Raw genomic sequence first — 15,474 nt, forward strand, 5'->3', positions numbered from 1 at the left:
GGCGACAGTGGGAAGGAAAAACTCCCTTTTAACAGGAAGAAACCTCCGGCAGAACCAGGCTCAGGGAGGGGCGGCCATCTGCTGCGACCGGTTGGGGTGAAGAAGGAAAACAGGATAAAGACATGCTGTGGAAGAGAGACAGAGATTAATAACAGATATGATTCGATGCAGAGAGGTCTATTAACACATAGTGAGTGAGAAAGGTGAGAAAGCTGTCCTGTTTTGTTTTTGTTTTCTTGATGTTGTTGTTGTTTGTTTGTGCTCTTGTTAATGGTAGTCATTATTTTGCATCCTGGTGACAATTTCACTTGAAAATCAACTTTCAGGAGGTTTGTTTAAAAACACACACACACACACACACACACACACACACACACACACACACACAGGTAATTTGATGATATTTACAATCTACCAGAGTGAATGAAAACAAACATACAAATAATCCTAAAATGAGGGAAACTGAGTTTTCTGTTCCACAAAGAGAGTTAACTTAGGTGTTCTCTCTTTGTGTAGACAGCTCTCTGTGTTTTGGTCTTAAAATTGTGTTTATAAATCTGTGGAATTATCAAAACATTGGTTCCATATAGAAAAGTTGTTTCTGTGGCTGGTTGTGATTTCATGTCAGGTCTCAGCCCATTACAGAGGACAAAACAGTAATATAGCTGAGTTCTGTACGGTCTGCAGTCATTCAGCTGATTTTTTCCAAAGCAAGTAAAGAGACAGTTTCAGTGATCTGTGTGAGGAGAAATAAAAACGTGTAAACGAGTGTCTGTGTCTTTAAATGATCACGTGTCTTTATCTTATCACAAAATAAATTATTTTGTGATAAGATAAACAAATGGCTTCATTTGTTTTCTATTTTCTATTTTTTTTTATTCTATTTTGTTGTTATTGTCTTGAAACTTTCCAGCAGAGAAGAAGCTGATGGCAGCTTATGTTCAGCCGAAGAGATTTAGGGACAACTTTTAAAGTTTTGTGTGAGTTTATCTGCAGGACGTTAGCTCTCATTCAACTTTGAAATAGTGGTGAAAACTGTGTGTTTGCAGCCACATACCTGAAGAAGCTGGGACAATTACATTTGCATTTATTTTTTTCATGTAAGAAACTTTTTTTCTTGTTTTACCCTGAGTGATTACTTAATATTAATATAATAACATTAAAAGTTGTTGTGCATGACTTTAGATACCAAACTAAAAAAAGAAACACACAGTACTTACCTATTACGCTCAATGTGATGACATTACTCCACTCTGTCCAGGAGGAGCTTCTTCCACCTAAGCAGCTGTATTCTCCACCGTCAGACTCAGTAACTTTGATTTTGTATTCATTGGATGTTGGAGGTTTGTTTGACTTGGCTGGTCTCCATTCATACGTCCACTGAGCTCCTTCACCTCCCTGAATCTCACATCTGACAGTGACTGTCTCACCGCTGTATATCTGAGTCCAGGATGGCTGCAGGGTCACAGTGGGCTTAGGAGGAGCTGGTCAAACAAAAATATATCATTAGCACACTGATAATTTCACTTGAAAATCAACAATAAATGTCACGGTCTGTGTGGAGGGAGGCATGAAAGGACCCACAATGCAGACTCAAACATAGAGGCCAGGCTGAAACTCAAAATGGGAGCTTCATTGCTAAACACTGGAAAAACTAAACTAACCTTGGCAATACAAAATAAACTTGGTAGGTTTGGCAAACACAACACACAGACATATATGAGGGAGGACACAACGCTGAACACAGGAAGACTGAGGACTCAAATACACACATGAGGTGATCATGGCAACACATGGACCAACAGCTGAAACATGAGCATAATGACGTCACAGGGGAAGTGTAAAACTAAACACACTAAACACAGGAACAGAGGACCTTTTTCAAAATAAAACAGGAAACATAATGAAACGCAGACATGACAACGTGAACTTGACAACAAAAGACATGCAGACACAAAACACATAAGGATGAGACTTAACGCAGGGGTTGAGAACACAAGGGGAAACTAATAAACAAATGAACTTTGAAAACCCACTGAACACTGGGAAAAAAGACCCAGGATTGTGACAATTAAAAAATGTTTTATTAAGTAAATTAAATCAGGTAATTTACTATGTGTTTTTTATCTGCAGATGTTTCACTGTGAGTGATTGCTGTGTATTATTATAATTACATTAAAAGCTGTTGTACATCAGATTTAATATTTACATATTTAAATAAAAACCAAAAGCTTGAGGTTTGTTGAAAGACAAAGTATTTTGTTGTGTTCCTCGATGAAACATTGTGCAAGATAAATTTAAATGAGTGAATCCCACTTACATAATACAGTCAACGTGATGTTGTCACTCCACTCTGTCCAGGACGAGTCTCTTTTGCCTCGGCAGCTGTATCCTCCACCATCAGACTTAGTAGCACCGCTGATTGTGTATTCTCTGGATGTTGGAGGTGTGTTTAACTTGTTTCGTCTCCATTCATACGTCCACTGAGCTCCTTCACCTCCCTGAATCTCACATCTGACAGTGACTGTCTCACCGCTGTATATCACACTGCTGTGTATCTGAGTCCTGGATGGCTGCAGGGTCACAGTTGGCTCAGGAGGAGCTGTTTAAATTAAAAATATATGATTAGGAGATTGACTTGTGAGTTTGACAGAATCAGTAGCAGAATTATACAAATATCAAATAATCATTAAAGCTGTCCTGGGCTTTTTTTTTAATTATTTTGCTCTTGTTAATGGCAGTCACTTGAAATTCAACTTTCAGGAGGTTTGTTTAAAAACACACACACAGGTAATTTGATGATATTTAGAATCTACCAGAGTGAATGAAAACAAACATACAAATAATCCTAAAATGAGGGAAACTGAGTTTTCTGTTCCACAAAGAGAGTTAACATAGGTGTTCTCTCTTTGTGTAGACAGCTCTCTGTGTTTTGGTCTTAACATTGTGTTTATAAATCTGTGGAATTATCAAAACATTGGTTCCATATAGAAAAGTTGTTTCTGTGGCTGGTTGTGATTTCATGTCAGGTCTCAGCCCATTACAGAGGACAAAACAGTAATATAGTTGAGTTCTGTACGGTCTGCAGTCATTCAGCTGATTTTTTCCAAAGCAAGTAAAGAGACAGTTTCAGTGATCTGTGTGTGGAGAAATAAAAATATGTAAACGAGTGTCTGTGTCTTTAAATGATCACGTGTCTTTATCTTATCACAAAATAAATTATTTTGTGATAAGATAAACAAATGGCTTCATTTGTTTTCTATTTTCTATTTTTTTTATTCTATTTTGTTGCTATTGTCTTGAAACTTTCCAGCAGAGCAGCAGCTGATGGCAGCTTATGTTCAGCCGAGGAGATGTAGTGACAACTTTTAAAGTTTTGTGTGAGTTTAGCTGCAGGACGTTAGCTCTCATTCAACTTTGAAATAGTGGTGAAAACTGTGTGTTTGCAGCCACATACATGAAGAAACTGGGACAATTACATTTGCATTTATTTTTTTCATGTAAGAAACTTTTTTTTCTTGTTTTACCCTGAGTGATTACTTAATATTAATATAATAACATTAAAAGCTGTTGTGCATGACTTTAGATACCAAACTAAAAAAGAAACGCACAGTACTGTGGAAATTATTTTGCAATGTTTTTGGACTTAAAATGAGAGAAATGTGTCCAACTTACCGATTACTCTCAATGTGATGTTGTTACTCCACTCTGTCCAGGAGGAGCTTCTTCTACCCCGGCAGCTGTATCCTCCACTGTCAGACTCAGTAACTGTAATTTTGTATTCATTGGATGTTGGAGGTGTGTTTGACTTGTATGGACTCCATTCATACGTCCACTGAGCTCCTTTACCTCCCTGAATCTCACATCTGACAGTGACTGTCTCACCGCTGTATATCTGAGGCCAGAATGGCTGCACAGTCACAGTGGGCTTAATGGGAGCTGTTCACATAACAATGATCCAGTTAGGAAAAGAGAAACATAAAAATTCACGACATTAGAGTAGAGTCACAACAAAACAGCCAGCAGTTGTAGTACAAACAACTTCAGTTTTTAAATTAGTGTTCAATCATTAAAATCATTAAAACATAATGATTAGTGCATAAAACATTCACTGGATAGATTTATGCACAGATTTATGCTAATACAGAGTCAGTACATGAAGCTTGTTTTGATACAAGGCCTTGGGAAACAGAGACGCTTATAGTGTCACAGCACCCTCTGGTAGAAACAAAATACAATAAAATAAAATAATAAAATAATATAACATAAACAGAATTATAGAAATATAAAATCATTATAAATATCTGTCCTGGTTTTATTGCTCTTGTTAATGGTAATCATAATTTTGTATTCTAGTGACAATTTGACTTGAAAATCAACAATAACAAGTTCTTTTTTTCATTAAGGATGCACTGAGCCTAATAATTATTAATTTGACATATTTAGTTTTCTAAGTACTGGGTTGAACAGTGATTCCCTCCATAATCTGGAGAAAGACATTTTTAACATGGAAAAAATATTTAAACTCATCAGTTTCCTGAATGACGACTGAATCGCTTTTAGTTGTGACTAAACTTGTGTTTCTTCTCCTTCCTCTGCAGGTGTAGATGCCTCCATCAGAGACAGCGATTGCACTCTTAGAGCTAAAAGAGATGATCTCATTTTCAGATGAGGTTTTTCTGAGCTCATATTCTATGTCAGCAGAATCCTTCACATCACAGGTCAGTGTCACACTGCCCCCTGCTGGTGTGTTTGTGCTGTCTGCTGTCAGAGTGGCCTTGATTTTAAGTTCTGTAAGTTAGAAAAATATGAGGCTATTATTGTGGCCCTTTTAGTGGAAGAAGGAGAACCCCACCACATCTGCCACACAGATGTTCCAGCTGCAGTTTTGTTTCCTACTGCAACTATGACTCAAACACAAGGTGAAGAGCAGGTGAGTCTGGTTTCTATCGACACAACCACCACCAGCTGAATAACGTCACATGAGCGAGTAATACGCCACCTGGTGGTTTGTTCTGAGTGTGACAGAAAGCCTGAGCTCAGGGTTAATGAACCCTTGACTTATAGGAAACTCTCCAAACACATTTGTGGATCTGTCACAGCAGAAGTGCAGCAAAGGTCACGGGTAAGATGATCACATGTGTGTGTTCAAGCCAGGGTTTTAATAGTTTTGCAATTTTCATTAGTTTTTATTTTTATTTCGTTTTGACTTCAGATTTTCAATTTTATATTAGTTTTAATTAGTTTTTACCAGTTGTTTGCTAGTTTAGTTTAGTTTTTATTTTTTTGAAAATCCTTAGTTTCAGTTTAGTTTTGATTAGTTTCAGTTATAGTTTTAGTTGTGTTTGCAATAATTAAGTGTAACAAAATCCCAGTTTCATCATATCAGTCATTCTCTTCTGCTTATCCTTGGGTATGTTGCTATTCCAGCTACCATACCCTGCACCCTGGACAGGTCGCCTGTCTGTCACAGGGCTAACACGCAGAGACAGACAACTCACATTCCCACCTATGGGTTCTTTAAATAAATAAATAAAGGCAGATGAACAACCATTGATACCAGGCAACTATAAAATGTATATCTTGGCCCCAATGAGACTATTAACTCTTGCAGCACCGGGTGTTAAGGCAATTGACTCACACAGTTATGTAGATATCCCAGTCCTGTTGTCTCGGGATGCATCACGCTGCCTTGCCTGGGGTTAGCTTCTGTTTCTGGGGATGAGGGTTGGGCGTGCTCCCTTACCTTCTCAAGGTAAGCTAGGCTAGGTTAGCCTTCTTGTGTGAGCTTTTCAAGTGCACTTTAAGGTTTGTGGGATTTTTTCCCTTTAGAAATGTCCCTCATAATTTGTCTCTTTCCACTACAAGACACTTGCTTTATCCAAAACACAGTCATATTCAAAGTAATCCCAAATTGGAAGCTGGCGCTTTCTCCAGACTTTTCCTGACATGATTCTGCGCGTGGACGGAGCAGCAACACAGACGACTCGACTAACGTACTTGCCACCTGCTGGCATAATGAGACACAGCAAGAAAAAACCTGGAAACTAAACTTCTTTTTTACCCTTGACTATTGTATGACACGCAAACATCAACGAAAACTAAACACATTTTTGCTATAAATTCAGTTAATTTTAGTTAGTTTTGTGAACACTCATTACAGTTTTAGTTAGTTTAGTTTTTTTTTTGTTTTTATTTTTATTTCCGTTAACGAAAATGTTTTTTCACTTCTAGTTTTCGTTATTTCGTTAGTTTTCGTTAACGATAATAACCTTGGTTCAAGCCAAACTTCAAGTCTTTCCAGCTGATAATATCAAAGCACACAGATGTTTTTACATATTTGCAAACCTGATTACACACACATGGATAATAATATGCACACAGGGGTTAAAATATATACCCATGATTTTGCGACAGTAAACTCTCCAAACTAAGCTACTATCATAGAAACACCAAATTAGAGAAAAAAGTATTTTGTGTCCATAGACTTTGTGTCCAAGTCCACAGACTTGTAAATATGTGTCTCTGTAACAATAAGCGGAGTGCAGAGGTTTCAACTCAAATGCAGGAGGCAAAATAACTTAAATAAAACTGAACTTTAATAACTAAATAGTCTAAAAATGGAAACATACAAAGAATCAAAACATAAGAAACTAGAAATAAATGCGCTGTCAATATAAACAACTAAGATATGAACACACGTGAGTGTTCACAGATGCTCTGACAAAGACTGAGGAAAAGACACAGCAGGGCTATTTATACATGACTGGGAATGAGAAACAGCTGAAAACAAACAGAAAAATCATAAAGGAGGAAGAAAAATAACACAAAGGATGAAAGAAGCCAAACCTTCAAATTAAAGAGGAAATAATCAAAAAACTAAACAGAGATGAGGAAGAAGCACTCAGAGGAAGACGATGAAAGATCATGACAGTCATATATAAATGAATCTGTATCAATGGTACTTTGTCCAGTTTGTTTCACTTGTTACTCTTGTGTACGTGAAGCTTTATTCATTTATAACTTTAACAACTTTTAGAGGTTTCTTTCAAGAGGACAGTGAGGCAGACAGCACACCAGGCCACTATAAATAACTGAGAGTTAGAATTCATAATAAGACTCTGACTGACCTGTGGTTGAGTCTGTTTTCAGATTCGAGTTACCTGAATTTACCCCAAACTCATCACGCTGTGCTGTAACAAATTCATGATAAATAAATGAAATAAAATGGCAGAGTAGCTCTATGAAGGTAACAGACTAATGTAAGATCAGATCAGTATTGCATTGACATATTTTACTTTGGTATTTCTTTTAATGTTTTATCCATATGTGTAGCTTTTGATGAGGATTTTGTTAATACAAAAAAGGACACTAAGGCAGTCAGCACACATGCTAATATAAGTGACATAATCTGCACTACATACACTCCTGCTGCAATCAGCTGTACCTGAGGTTGTTTGCTCTTCCTCCTCATCAGCATCTTGTGAATGAGTAATGTTATCTGTGAGGATGGACAGATAAATACTCATGAAAAGGAAATCAGTCAGTTTCAAGGCAACAAAGTCTAGTAAATATAAAGTTTGTGTAGTGGCTGAGTGAAACGTCTGCTCACATGATCATTTAAACCAATAAATGCAGTGGAGTGTGAGCTGTATCATATACAATATTTTGTCCCTCAGGTTATTCCTGAAATATAGTTTGTTTTAAGTTTGTCATATGACGGGTCACATTTATTCATCCTGTAAGTAATTGAATCTACAGTGTCGCTCAGCATATACGCTTCTTCCTGGTCTGCTCGTGTCAAAGTCCGCCATCTAGTGGTTAAATGGAGGAAGTGCCGAATAATAATGGCTAGAGCGGGAATGTGGTTGCTCGTGTCTGTGATAGTTCTGCATCTGTTGCTCTTGAGATGGGATAAAGTGTAAGTTTGGGCAGATGATGGATTGTTTCCAGGCACGTGCAGAGGGGGGGGCGGAAGGGGCTTGAGCACCCGCCCCTTTCCTGATGGGTGCCCAAAGTGCCCTTTTGTTGAGGCAATTTTTTTTTAAAATTTTTAATTATTTTTTTTTAAATGTGTGTGTGCGTGTGAAGTCCTGTCTGTGCCCCTCAACAATAATATTTAACTATTAATCACATTTTTGCTAAATAAAAGGATCTGGCTTGCATCAGTCACATGATCACCATTAACCAATGATCGCCCTTGACGGCAGAATGCGCTGGTTACGAGCCGGGAACGAGCTCACAAAGTGCACGCGCATTTTTTGCGGTCCGGAGCTGTAGGAGAAACACAAATTAACTCAGAGACACAGACTGATGCGACAAAACCAGTAAGTAGCTGTACAGCGCACACTGTAGTCTAAAGCACACAGGAGTATTAGCTTATTACGTACACGTTGGTAAGCTGTCTTGTGGCAACTGACGAACTGAAACAAATGAGCGTGCTGTGTGTGCAACAGCGCGACAAACTTTACCTGTCCTTTTATTAACTGCACAAGTAGTGCTGGTCATAGCTGCTGGCTCACTGGGTAAGGCTGTCATGGGTCTGTAGCTCTGTCCACCGTTTTAGGGAACATATTTAGTTTTAAAGTAAGTTACAGGGCTTTTCCTGCCTTTCTGGGGGGCTTATATTTCACTTAAAACGATCTAATATGCATGTCCACATAATAATGGATTATTATAATTATAATATTTTAAAAAACACGCTGTATTTTAAAGAACATACATTAAGAAACAGATTATACTAGATTTATATTTTAAATAAGACAAAATGCTGATTTTACAGCAGCAAAATTATTGTATCTCTACAGTTTAAAAATGTAATAAGCTTTCTGCCTGCACAGAGTGGATAGTGAAACAAATGGAATCATCATAAATACATTATTATAAATTTATTACTTTTTTTTCCCTCATTGCTTTATTATTGTAGCTCTAGTAATAAATAATAAGGGAAGGATTCTGGATCAGCACCGTGATGGAAACTTGTGCCCACAGTATATACAGTATTCTGAAGAAGGTCTAAAATGTCACTGTGTGTGCATGCATGTGTGTGTTTTATGTATATGGATTTTTGAATTATTACTCATGATATAACATTGTCCAGACATGGCTGGTAAGGACATGAGGAGGAAACAGTAGCAGCTGTGTGAGGCTACTAAAGGCAGTGAATCCCTCAGCAGCTGGATTACAAAGAGCACAGGTAACATTAACACATGTACCAGTTGTTGGAGAGGTATTCCAGTATAAAAATAATAATAAGCACAACTGAAATGTTTTGCTTCTATAACATTTTTCTGTCATCATTTTATTATAGATTAAGTGTAAGAGTTGTTAAGTGTGGATAATTAAATAATAGTTTATTGCAATAGCAAGTTGTGCCTTGTTCTCAGATGGACAGCAAGTGGAGAGTGATAGATGAGATGAGGGGATGGAAGGAGGAAGAGAGGCAAAGAGTGATTCACAGGCAGGGTCTAGTTTATTTCTCAGTGTTTTGTTGCCTTATGGTTCCAAGTGCTGTCACCAATCTTTGCATTTTGTTATTATCTCATGACACTTGTTTAATCAGCTACCATCTCTCCTATGGACTTTTAATGTCTACAGTCTCAGATCAGCACAGCCCTGCCCTCCAGCACTATCAGCAGCAGGAGCAGCAGCAACCCCTCAACAGCAATATTGTACCCATCAGGTAAAACATAGGCTACGTTTGCTTTGCCTCACAACAGTGATATAGTATGATGCAATCCTATATTAGATTCTTGATGAATGTGTGTTGTTGTTATTCAGCCTGGTTCAATGTGCCCCTTTTTAGCTTTGAGCACCCGCCCCTATAAACGTCTCTGCACGGCCCTGATTGTTTCTACATATTAGTGCTCTGTCCTTCTTGTGGGTCTGTGACGTTTGTTACATTACTACTGTAAGCTAACTGTTAGTGCTTTGTTTTGCCTGTTAGCATAAAACATGTCAGCATGTGATTATGAGCTTGCATTGGTCATGTGACATTTGTGCATCTACACTGAGATTAAATGTACCTGCTCTGTTTTGTTATTACAGTTTTACAGAATGAAAGTGGTACAAATGGTACATCAGTAAAAGCTCTGAAGAACGCCACAGTCTCCACATGGAGCGCTTACTGAAGCCATTTATGTTTAACTGCACAGGCTGAATAGAAGCATTGAGTCTGTGCAGAAGATAACATGTAAACACAGGGAAGATATTATTGTAGGAGATAACAGCTACATATATGAACTGGAAGAAAAGAATCATTTCTTACCTTCAGCATTTCCACAGATGACAGTACTGAGCACTAAAATAATGAATAAAACCTCATCAGACATTATACAACTGACAAGATCAAAACAAAAATAAATTAAGACATTATTAAAGATAAACAGTATTAACCAGTAATCTGTTTGTCAATAAAATAAAATAAACATAAAAAGTCTGTTGTAACACAGTGTGTAACTATAAGTGATGCAAAAAGCAGCAGCGTATCAAACATTTAAACACTTAAAGAATCACAAGTCTGCTTTGTTCCAGCTCTCAGGTAAACAGGTTAAAGCAGTGACACACTGTAATTCTCACAGATCAGAAACATTTTCATTAATCGCTGCCATTCAAACAATGTCAGACGTGTACTTACAGAAAAAGCCCATCATGCAGAGCAAAGAGTGCCCCATCGTCACATCCAGCCTGCTGCACTCTGATCCACAGATAATCAAACAGTTTTAGTTTGCAGATAAAGAGAAGTTGTGTTTAACATGACAAGAGTTTTTCTACAGTTTCTTCTTCTGTTTGGTCTGTGCTTCCTGCCCTTTCACACAAAACTCAAACAGCTCCTGTAGCTTTGACCGCAGCAGTTGGTTGACATGTTTATATTTGCTGTCCACTGCAAACAAACAGAACTTTGTATTTTCTGTTGTGTTGTTTCCTTTCTCTATAAAATGCAAAGCTGTTGTGTTGCTTCATGTCAGGAGACATGTTTTGCCCTTTTGGGGGATTTTTTGGGTGCAATATCCTTTTTCTCTCCTTTGATTGTTAACAGAGGAATTCAAGTTAATTCTTACTTTAGGCTGCATTAAAATGTGTTTATTTTATTTGACTCTTAGCTGAAACATCATCATGCAGTACTATAGTGAAAAGGCTCCTTTGACCTCAGGCCTGTGAAAGTTTCCACCTTGTGGTTAAATTCTGGTTTTAAGTTTGGTGGAGACCCAAACACAGGAAATGACTCAGTGTGTGGCTGAAGTGAGACTAAAGACCTTTATGTTTCACCAACTAAAGTAAAAGTTAAATTCATAGTTAAATGTATTATGTGTTGTCATTTCAAAGTAAAGCAGGAACTCATTTATTCTGCAGACTGTTCTTTGTCTTGCTTTGACATGTATGTACAGATGCACACTGACCTTAGCCTCTGACTACATGTAAACACAATAAAATAAAACAAACTGATGATGTGAAATAATGATTGAAACACTGTAATAATGATGTTTGTGTTGAACACCATATGTTACCAACCAAGATCATGTGATTCTGTTCAGAGTCAGTTCAAAAAGCAGACCCACATCCAGAGCAGGACTCAGATTACCAAACAAAGGTGACTTTTATTATGAAGCTGATAGTTTCAGGCCTCAGTTGGTAACAAATGAAGAAAACTGAGTTACAGATAACTGATCACAGGAACACAGAGACTTACCTGTGGGTCATCACAAAATCTTCCATATGGTCTCTATCAAGAAAGTTATAACTTAAACCCTCCAACATAAATAAATGACTGAGACTTAAACACTGTGTGATTCCACAGGCGTTAATCTGTCTGTCCAAATGATTCAGTGATGTGTGGACTAATATATCAGAAGATACTGTGGCGTATTACCTACAACATGACTGTAGATGGATCTTATCATAATTATTCCTGAAAGACTTTTACCTTTATTTTTACTCATGTTGCCATAGTAACTTTAACTCTTTCATAGCATTTTTATTTCTCTTTGCTATTTGGGCTGATTGGGACCTGATGAATGTAAAAACAAAGAATTACTTCTTACTTGATTTTGCAGTACAAGGGCCTGAGATCCACATATGGGGACATTTGTTTGAAAATTCGATAGAACAGTGGCAGTAAAATGTCCTCGTGAGTGGATATCAGGTCCTTGTAGAACAAAATTTAGTACTGTGGTCTAGACAAGCCAAAATGTGATGTCCACATATGTGGACGCCACCGGTTAAATCTTGAAAGCATGCTGAGAAAATGCACAAAGCATTGCAACAAACCACTATTGAACTGTTCACTTATAACTGGACCAAACTTCCAGTTCCCCTTTACACTCACTGAGGTTTGATAACAAGAATAAGACAGCACCACATTCACACCAGAGTTTTTGAAGTGTTTTAGAGCAGTGGGTTGATGTGGATGGTTGTTTGTCCTTGTATATTATGTGCATGTGATCACAGCCCTGGGCCCTGTCCTCAGGCCTACGTCTTCCTTCTGCTCTCTTTCAGGTGCTGTTTGTTTTCTGTGTCGTTTCCTCCTTTTTCTTTTTTTAAATCTCTTTCCTTCTTCTAATTTCTTCTTCCTAATCTGACCTCCCCACCTGTCAGCTCTGACACTGTTACAGTAAAGATGTGTAATTGTTTTTCTTTTACTTTAATAACTGCAAATAGTTAATGTAGCAGTTAAAGCACAGTTTCTATAATGAATTGTTCTTCCTCATTTTAACTCTGCAGGCTGGTGAAGAAAACAACAAAAGATCATTGAGGTTTGTTTCAGTGCAGAGATGGTGCAGATACTGTAGCTCTGTGCGAACTTGCAGTTATACAAATAACATTTTCCATCATTCACGTCTTTTTGAGAAGTGATCCTTCCTGTCACAGTCTGATCTACAGGTCAGAGTTTAAACACTTTCTGCATATGTTCATGGTCTCAATCATTAAAGTTTTACATCTTACTGACATGTTAATATTATAAAGTATTGTCCTCATCAGGGTATGAAGAGGACAATAAAGTGCAGTGTGCTTTAGGACCTTATGTTTGCTGGATACTGATGGCTTAAAATGAGACACTGCTACACACAAAACTGTTGGCTCAAACCACAGGCTGCATTTCCTCTTTTGTATGTGGCCGAGACGAAAATGAGGCCGTTCAGTGGATTAAAAATAAACCTGTGGCAGAACAGACAGTAACCACCAACAACCCTTCACACATGTGGGCACTGTTAGCTACCGCCGTGTGCGTCGGCATTATTCTGTATTGTTATGTTTGCAGTTTGATCATAAATTTAATACACAAACTGATGCCATGGTCCTCCAGTCCTCTCTGACTTCCTGTCAGTGCTGTTGTTGTTCCGCTCTCTCTCTCTCTCTCTCTCACTCTCCTGCTGTTCTCTCCACCTGGGTGGTGCACCATTCCGGGTTGCTGCCTTTGGCCAACGCAACTGCTGCTCATCATCCTCATCCGATGCATAAGGTGGTGGCTGAGGTGTAGGCTTTGCTGGATTGTTGTACTTATCTTAGTTAGTGTAACCATTAGAGATGGCACGATACCACTTTTTAATGTCCGATACCGATTCCGATATCATTAATTTTCATATCTGCCGATACCGATATGAATCCGATAAGGCGTATTTTGTAATCAATAAAACAGTTTTTTATAAATATCTTGCTGCATTTTGTACAAGTTCATACTCAAGTTTTAAAAGTCAAAAGACTGAAGCTTCTCTGTTATACCTGTATGCAAAAAATACACTCCACCCCAAAAAATTTATAGTTCAGCAACACTGGTTAATCTTATAAATTTAAACCTGCACCATCCTCCCTATTCTGGTATTTTAAAGAGTACTTAGTGGAAATATTAAACAACCTAACTAATAGGGTCGTAAACTCCCAGCAAAAGTATTAGGGAACCACCCCCCACCCTGAATCGATGTAACAAACTTTAATTTAATGCAAGTGTAAAACAAATGCACAGAAATGAATAATTTTTCTCTAATAATTAAATAGATTCAACATCTTTCTTCAACAGAATTGCAGACTGCACAGATGGTGCCTTCTCAAAGGAAAAAGTACTATAGCTTACTAGGGTGTATATTAGACTTATTAGTTACTATATACAATAATGGATTTCTATACATTTAACCAGATGACCACTTTTGTTGTAAGATTCAGATAATTATTTATTCAAAGTTTTTAAATGATATAACAAAGAAAAGTATATCTTTGTGCCCCCCTTTCCCTGTTAATGCCCTATCTGACCCCCAGCAAAACTTTGCTAGAACCGCCCCTGCACAGTTACCAGCTGTCAGCTATGGAAAAAAAAAAGGATCCTGGTGTTATTTGTCTCTCAGAAACAGTTCATAACTTCCCTTCAACTCATCCATGTCACCTAAAAGGCAAACCTGTTTCTCCATCACCTGTTCAGCTCTGATGATTCAGTAAGGACATCTCCTGGTTTCAGCTGCATGTTAAGCAGCTGAATGTTAAGCTTAAACATGCTGCTGTTGTTTATCCGCTGCTCTCCTCTTTCTGTATATATATTATTATTATAGCGCAAAGTGGGCGATAAACAAACAAGATGCGACTTGCGGCAGAAAAGCCGATAAGCTGATTATTGATCAGTTTCATCTTTGAAGTAATAACAGGAGAGGGAGGGGGAGTGAATGAGAGAAGTAGATGCAACTGCGCAGCAAAGACAGAATAACTCCAGCTTTGTGTCTATTTTTTAATTCTAGCTGAAGTACAGGACAAATTGCGTCCTTTTCACCTCAATATGGAACTCCGATGGCCAGTCCAGCTGTGTCTCAATATATCAGTTGTTAAGCTTAATGTGGAAATACTATGCAAAAATTCAGGGATGAACATACACACTTGCTTTACTTCTCTGGGATAGTTTTCGCCGAGATGAAATGCCACGGTTAGGAAGCATGTAGTTAGTTAGGGCTGGACCAGGTGACCCTGAATCCTCCCTTAGTTATGCTGCAATAGACATAGACTGCTGGGGGATTCCCATGATGCTTTGAGTTTTTCCTTTCCAGTCACCTTTCTCACTCACTATGTGTTAATAGACCTCTCTGCATCGAATCATATCTGTTATTAATCTCTGTCTCTCTTCCACAGCATGTCTTTATCCTGTATTCTGTCTCTCACCCCAACCGGTCGCAGCAGATGGCCCCGCCCCTCCCTGAGCCTGGTTCTGTCGGAGGTTTCTTCCTGTTAAAAGGGAGTTTTTCCTTCCCACTGTCGCCAAAGTGCTTGCTCATAGGGGGTCATATGATTGTTGGGTTTTTCTCTGTATCTATTATTGTGCTATCTACTGTACAATATAAAGCGACTTGAGGCGACTTTTGTTGTGATTTGGCGCTATATAAATAAAATTGAATTGAATGTAGCGAGGCTCCAAATGCTCCAACAGACCACCGATAGGTCTTGCAGACAACAGGCGCTCTATCACGTGACACATACTGCTCCGATGCGCCGAGCTGGATT

The 15,474-nt window shown here is 38.1% G+C and overlaps 1 protein-coding gene across 1 annotated transcript in view; it reads right to left on the minus strand.

The window, feature by feature from the left end:
- Positions 1-11,571, minus strand: part of LOC116324312 (Fc receptor-like protein 5) — a 45,033-nt gene extending 33,462 nt beyond the window's left edge. Inside the window, exons 1-7 of the mRNA XM_039609947.1 lie at positions 10,637-11,571; positions 10,268-10,300; positions 7,448-7,501; positions 7,131-7,193; positions 3,676-3,939; positions 2,321-2,602; positions 1,221-1,484 (exon numbers count right to left, since the gene is read on the minus strand). Of these exons, the coding sequence (XP_039465881.1) occupies positions 1,221-1,484; positions 2,321-2,602; positions 3,676-3,939; positions 7,131-7,193; positions 7,448-7,501; positions 10,268-10,300; positions 10,637-10,673 (997 nt within the window). The 5' untranslated portion in view covers positions 10,674-11,571. The remainder of the gene's footprint in view (positions 1-1,220; positions 1,485-2,320; positions 2,603-3,675; positions 3,940-7,130; positions 7,194-7,447; positions 7,502-10,267; positions 10,301-10,636) is intronic.
- Positions 11,572-15,474: the final 3,903 nt, after the last annotated feature.

The sequence above is a fragment of the Oreochromis aureus genome, linkage group 3 (genome assembly GCF_013358895.1).
Source record: "Oreochromis aureus strain Israel breed Guangdong linkage group 3, ZZ_aureus, whole genome shotgun sequence".
Taxonomy (NCBI): domain Eukaryota; kingdom Metazoa; phylum Chordata; class Actinopteri; order Cichliformes; family Cichlidae; genus Oreochromis; species Oreochromis aureus.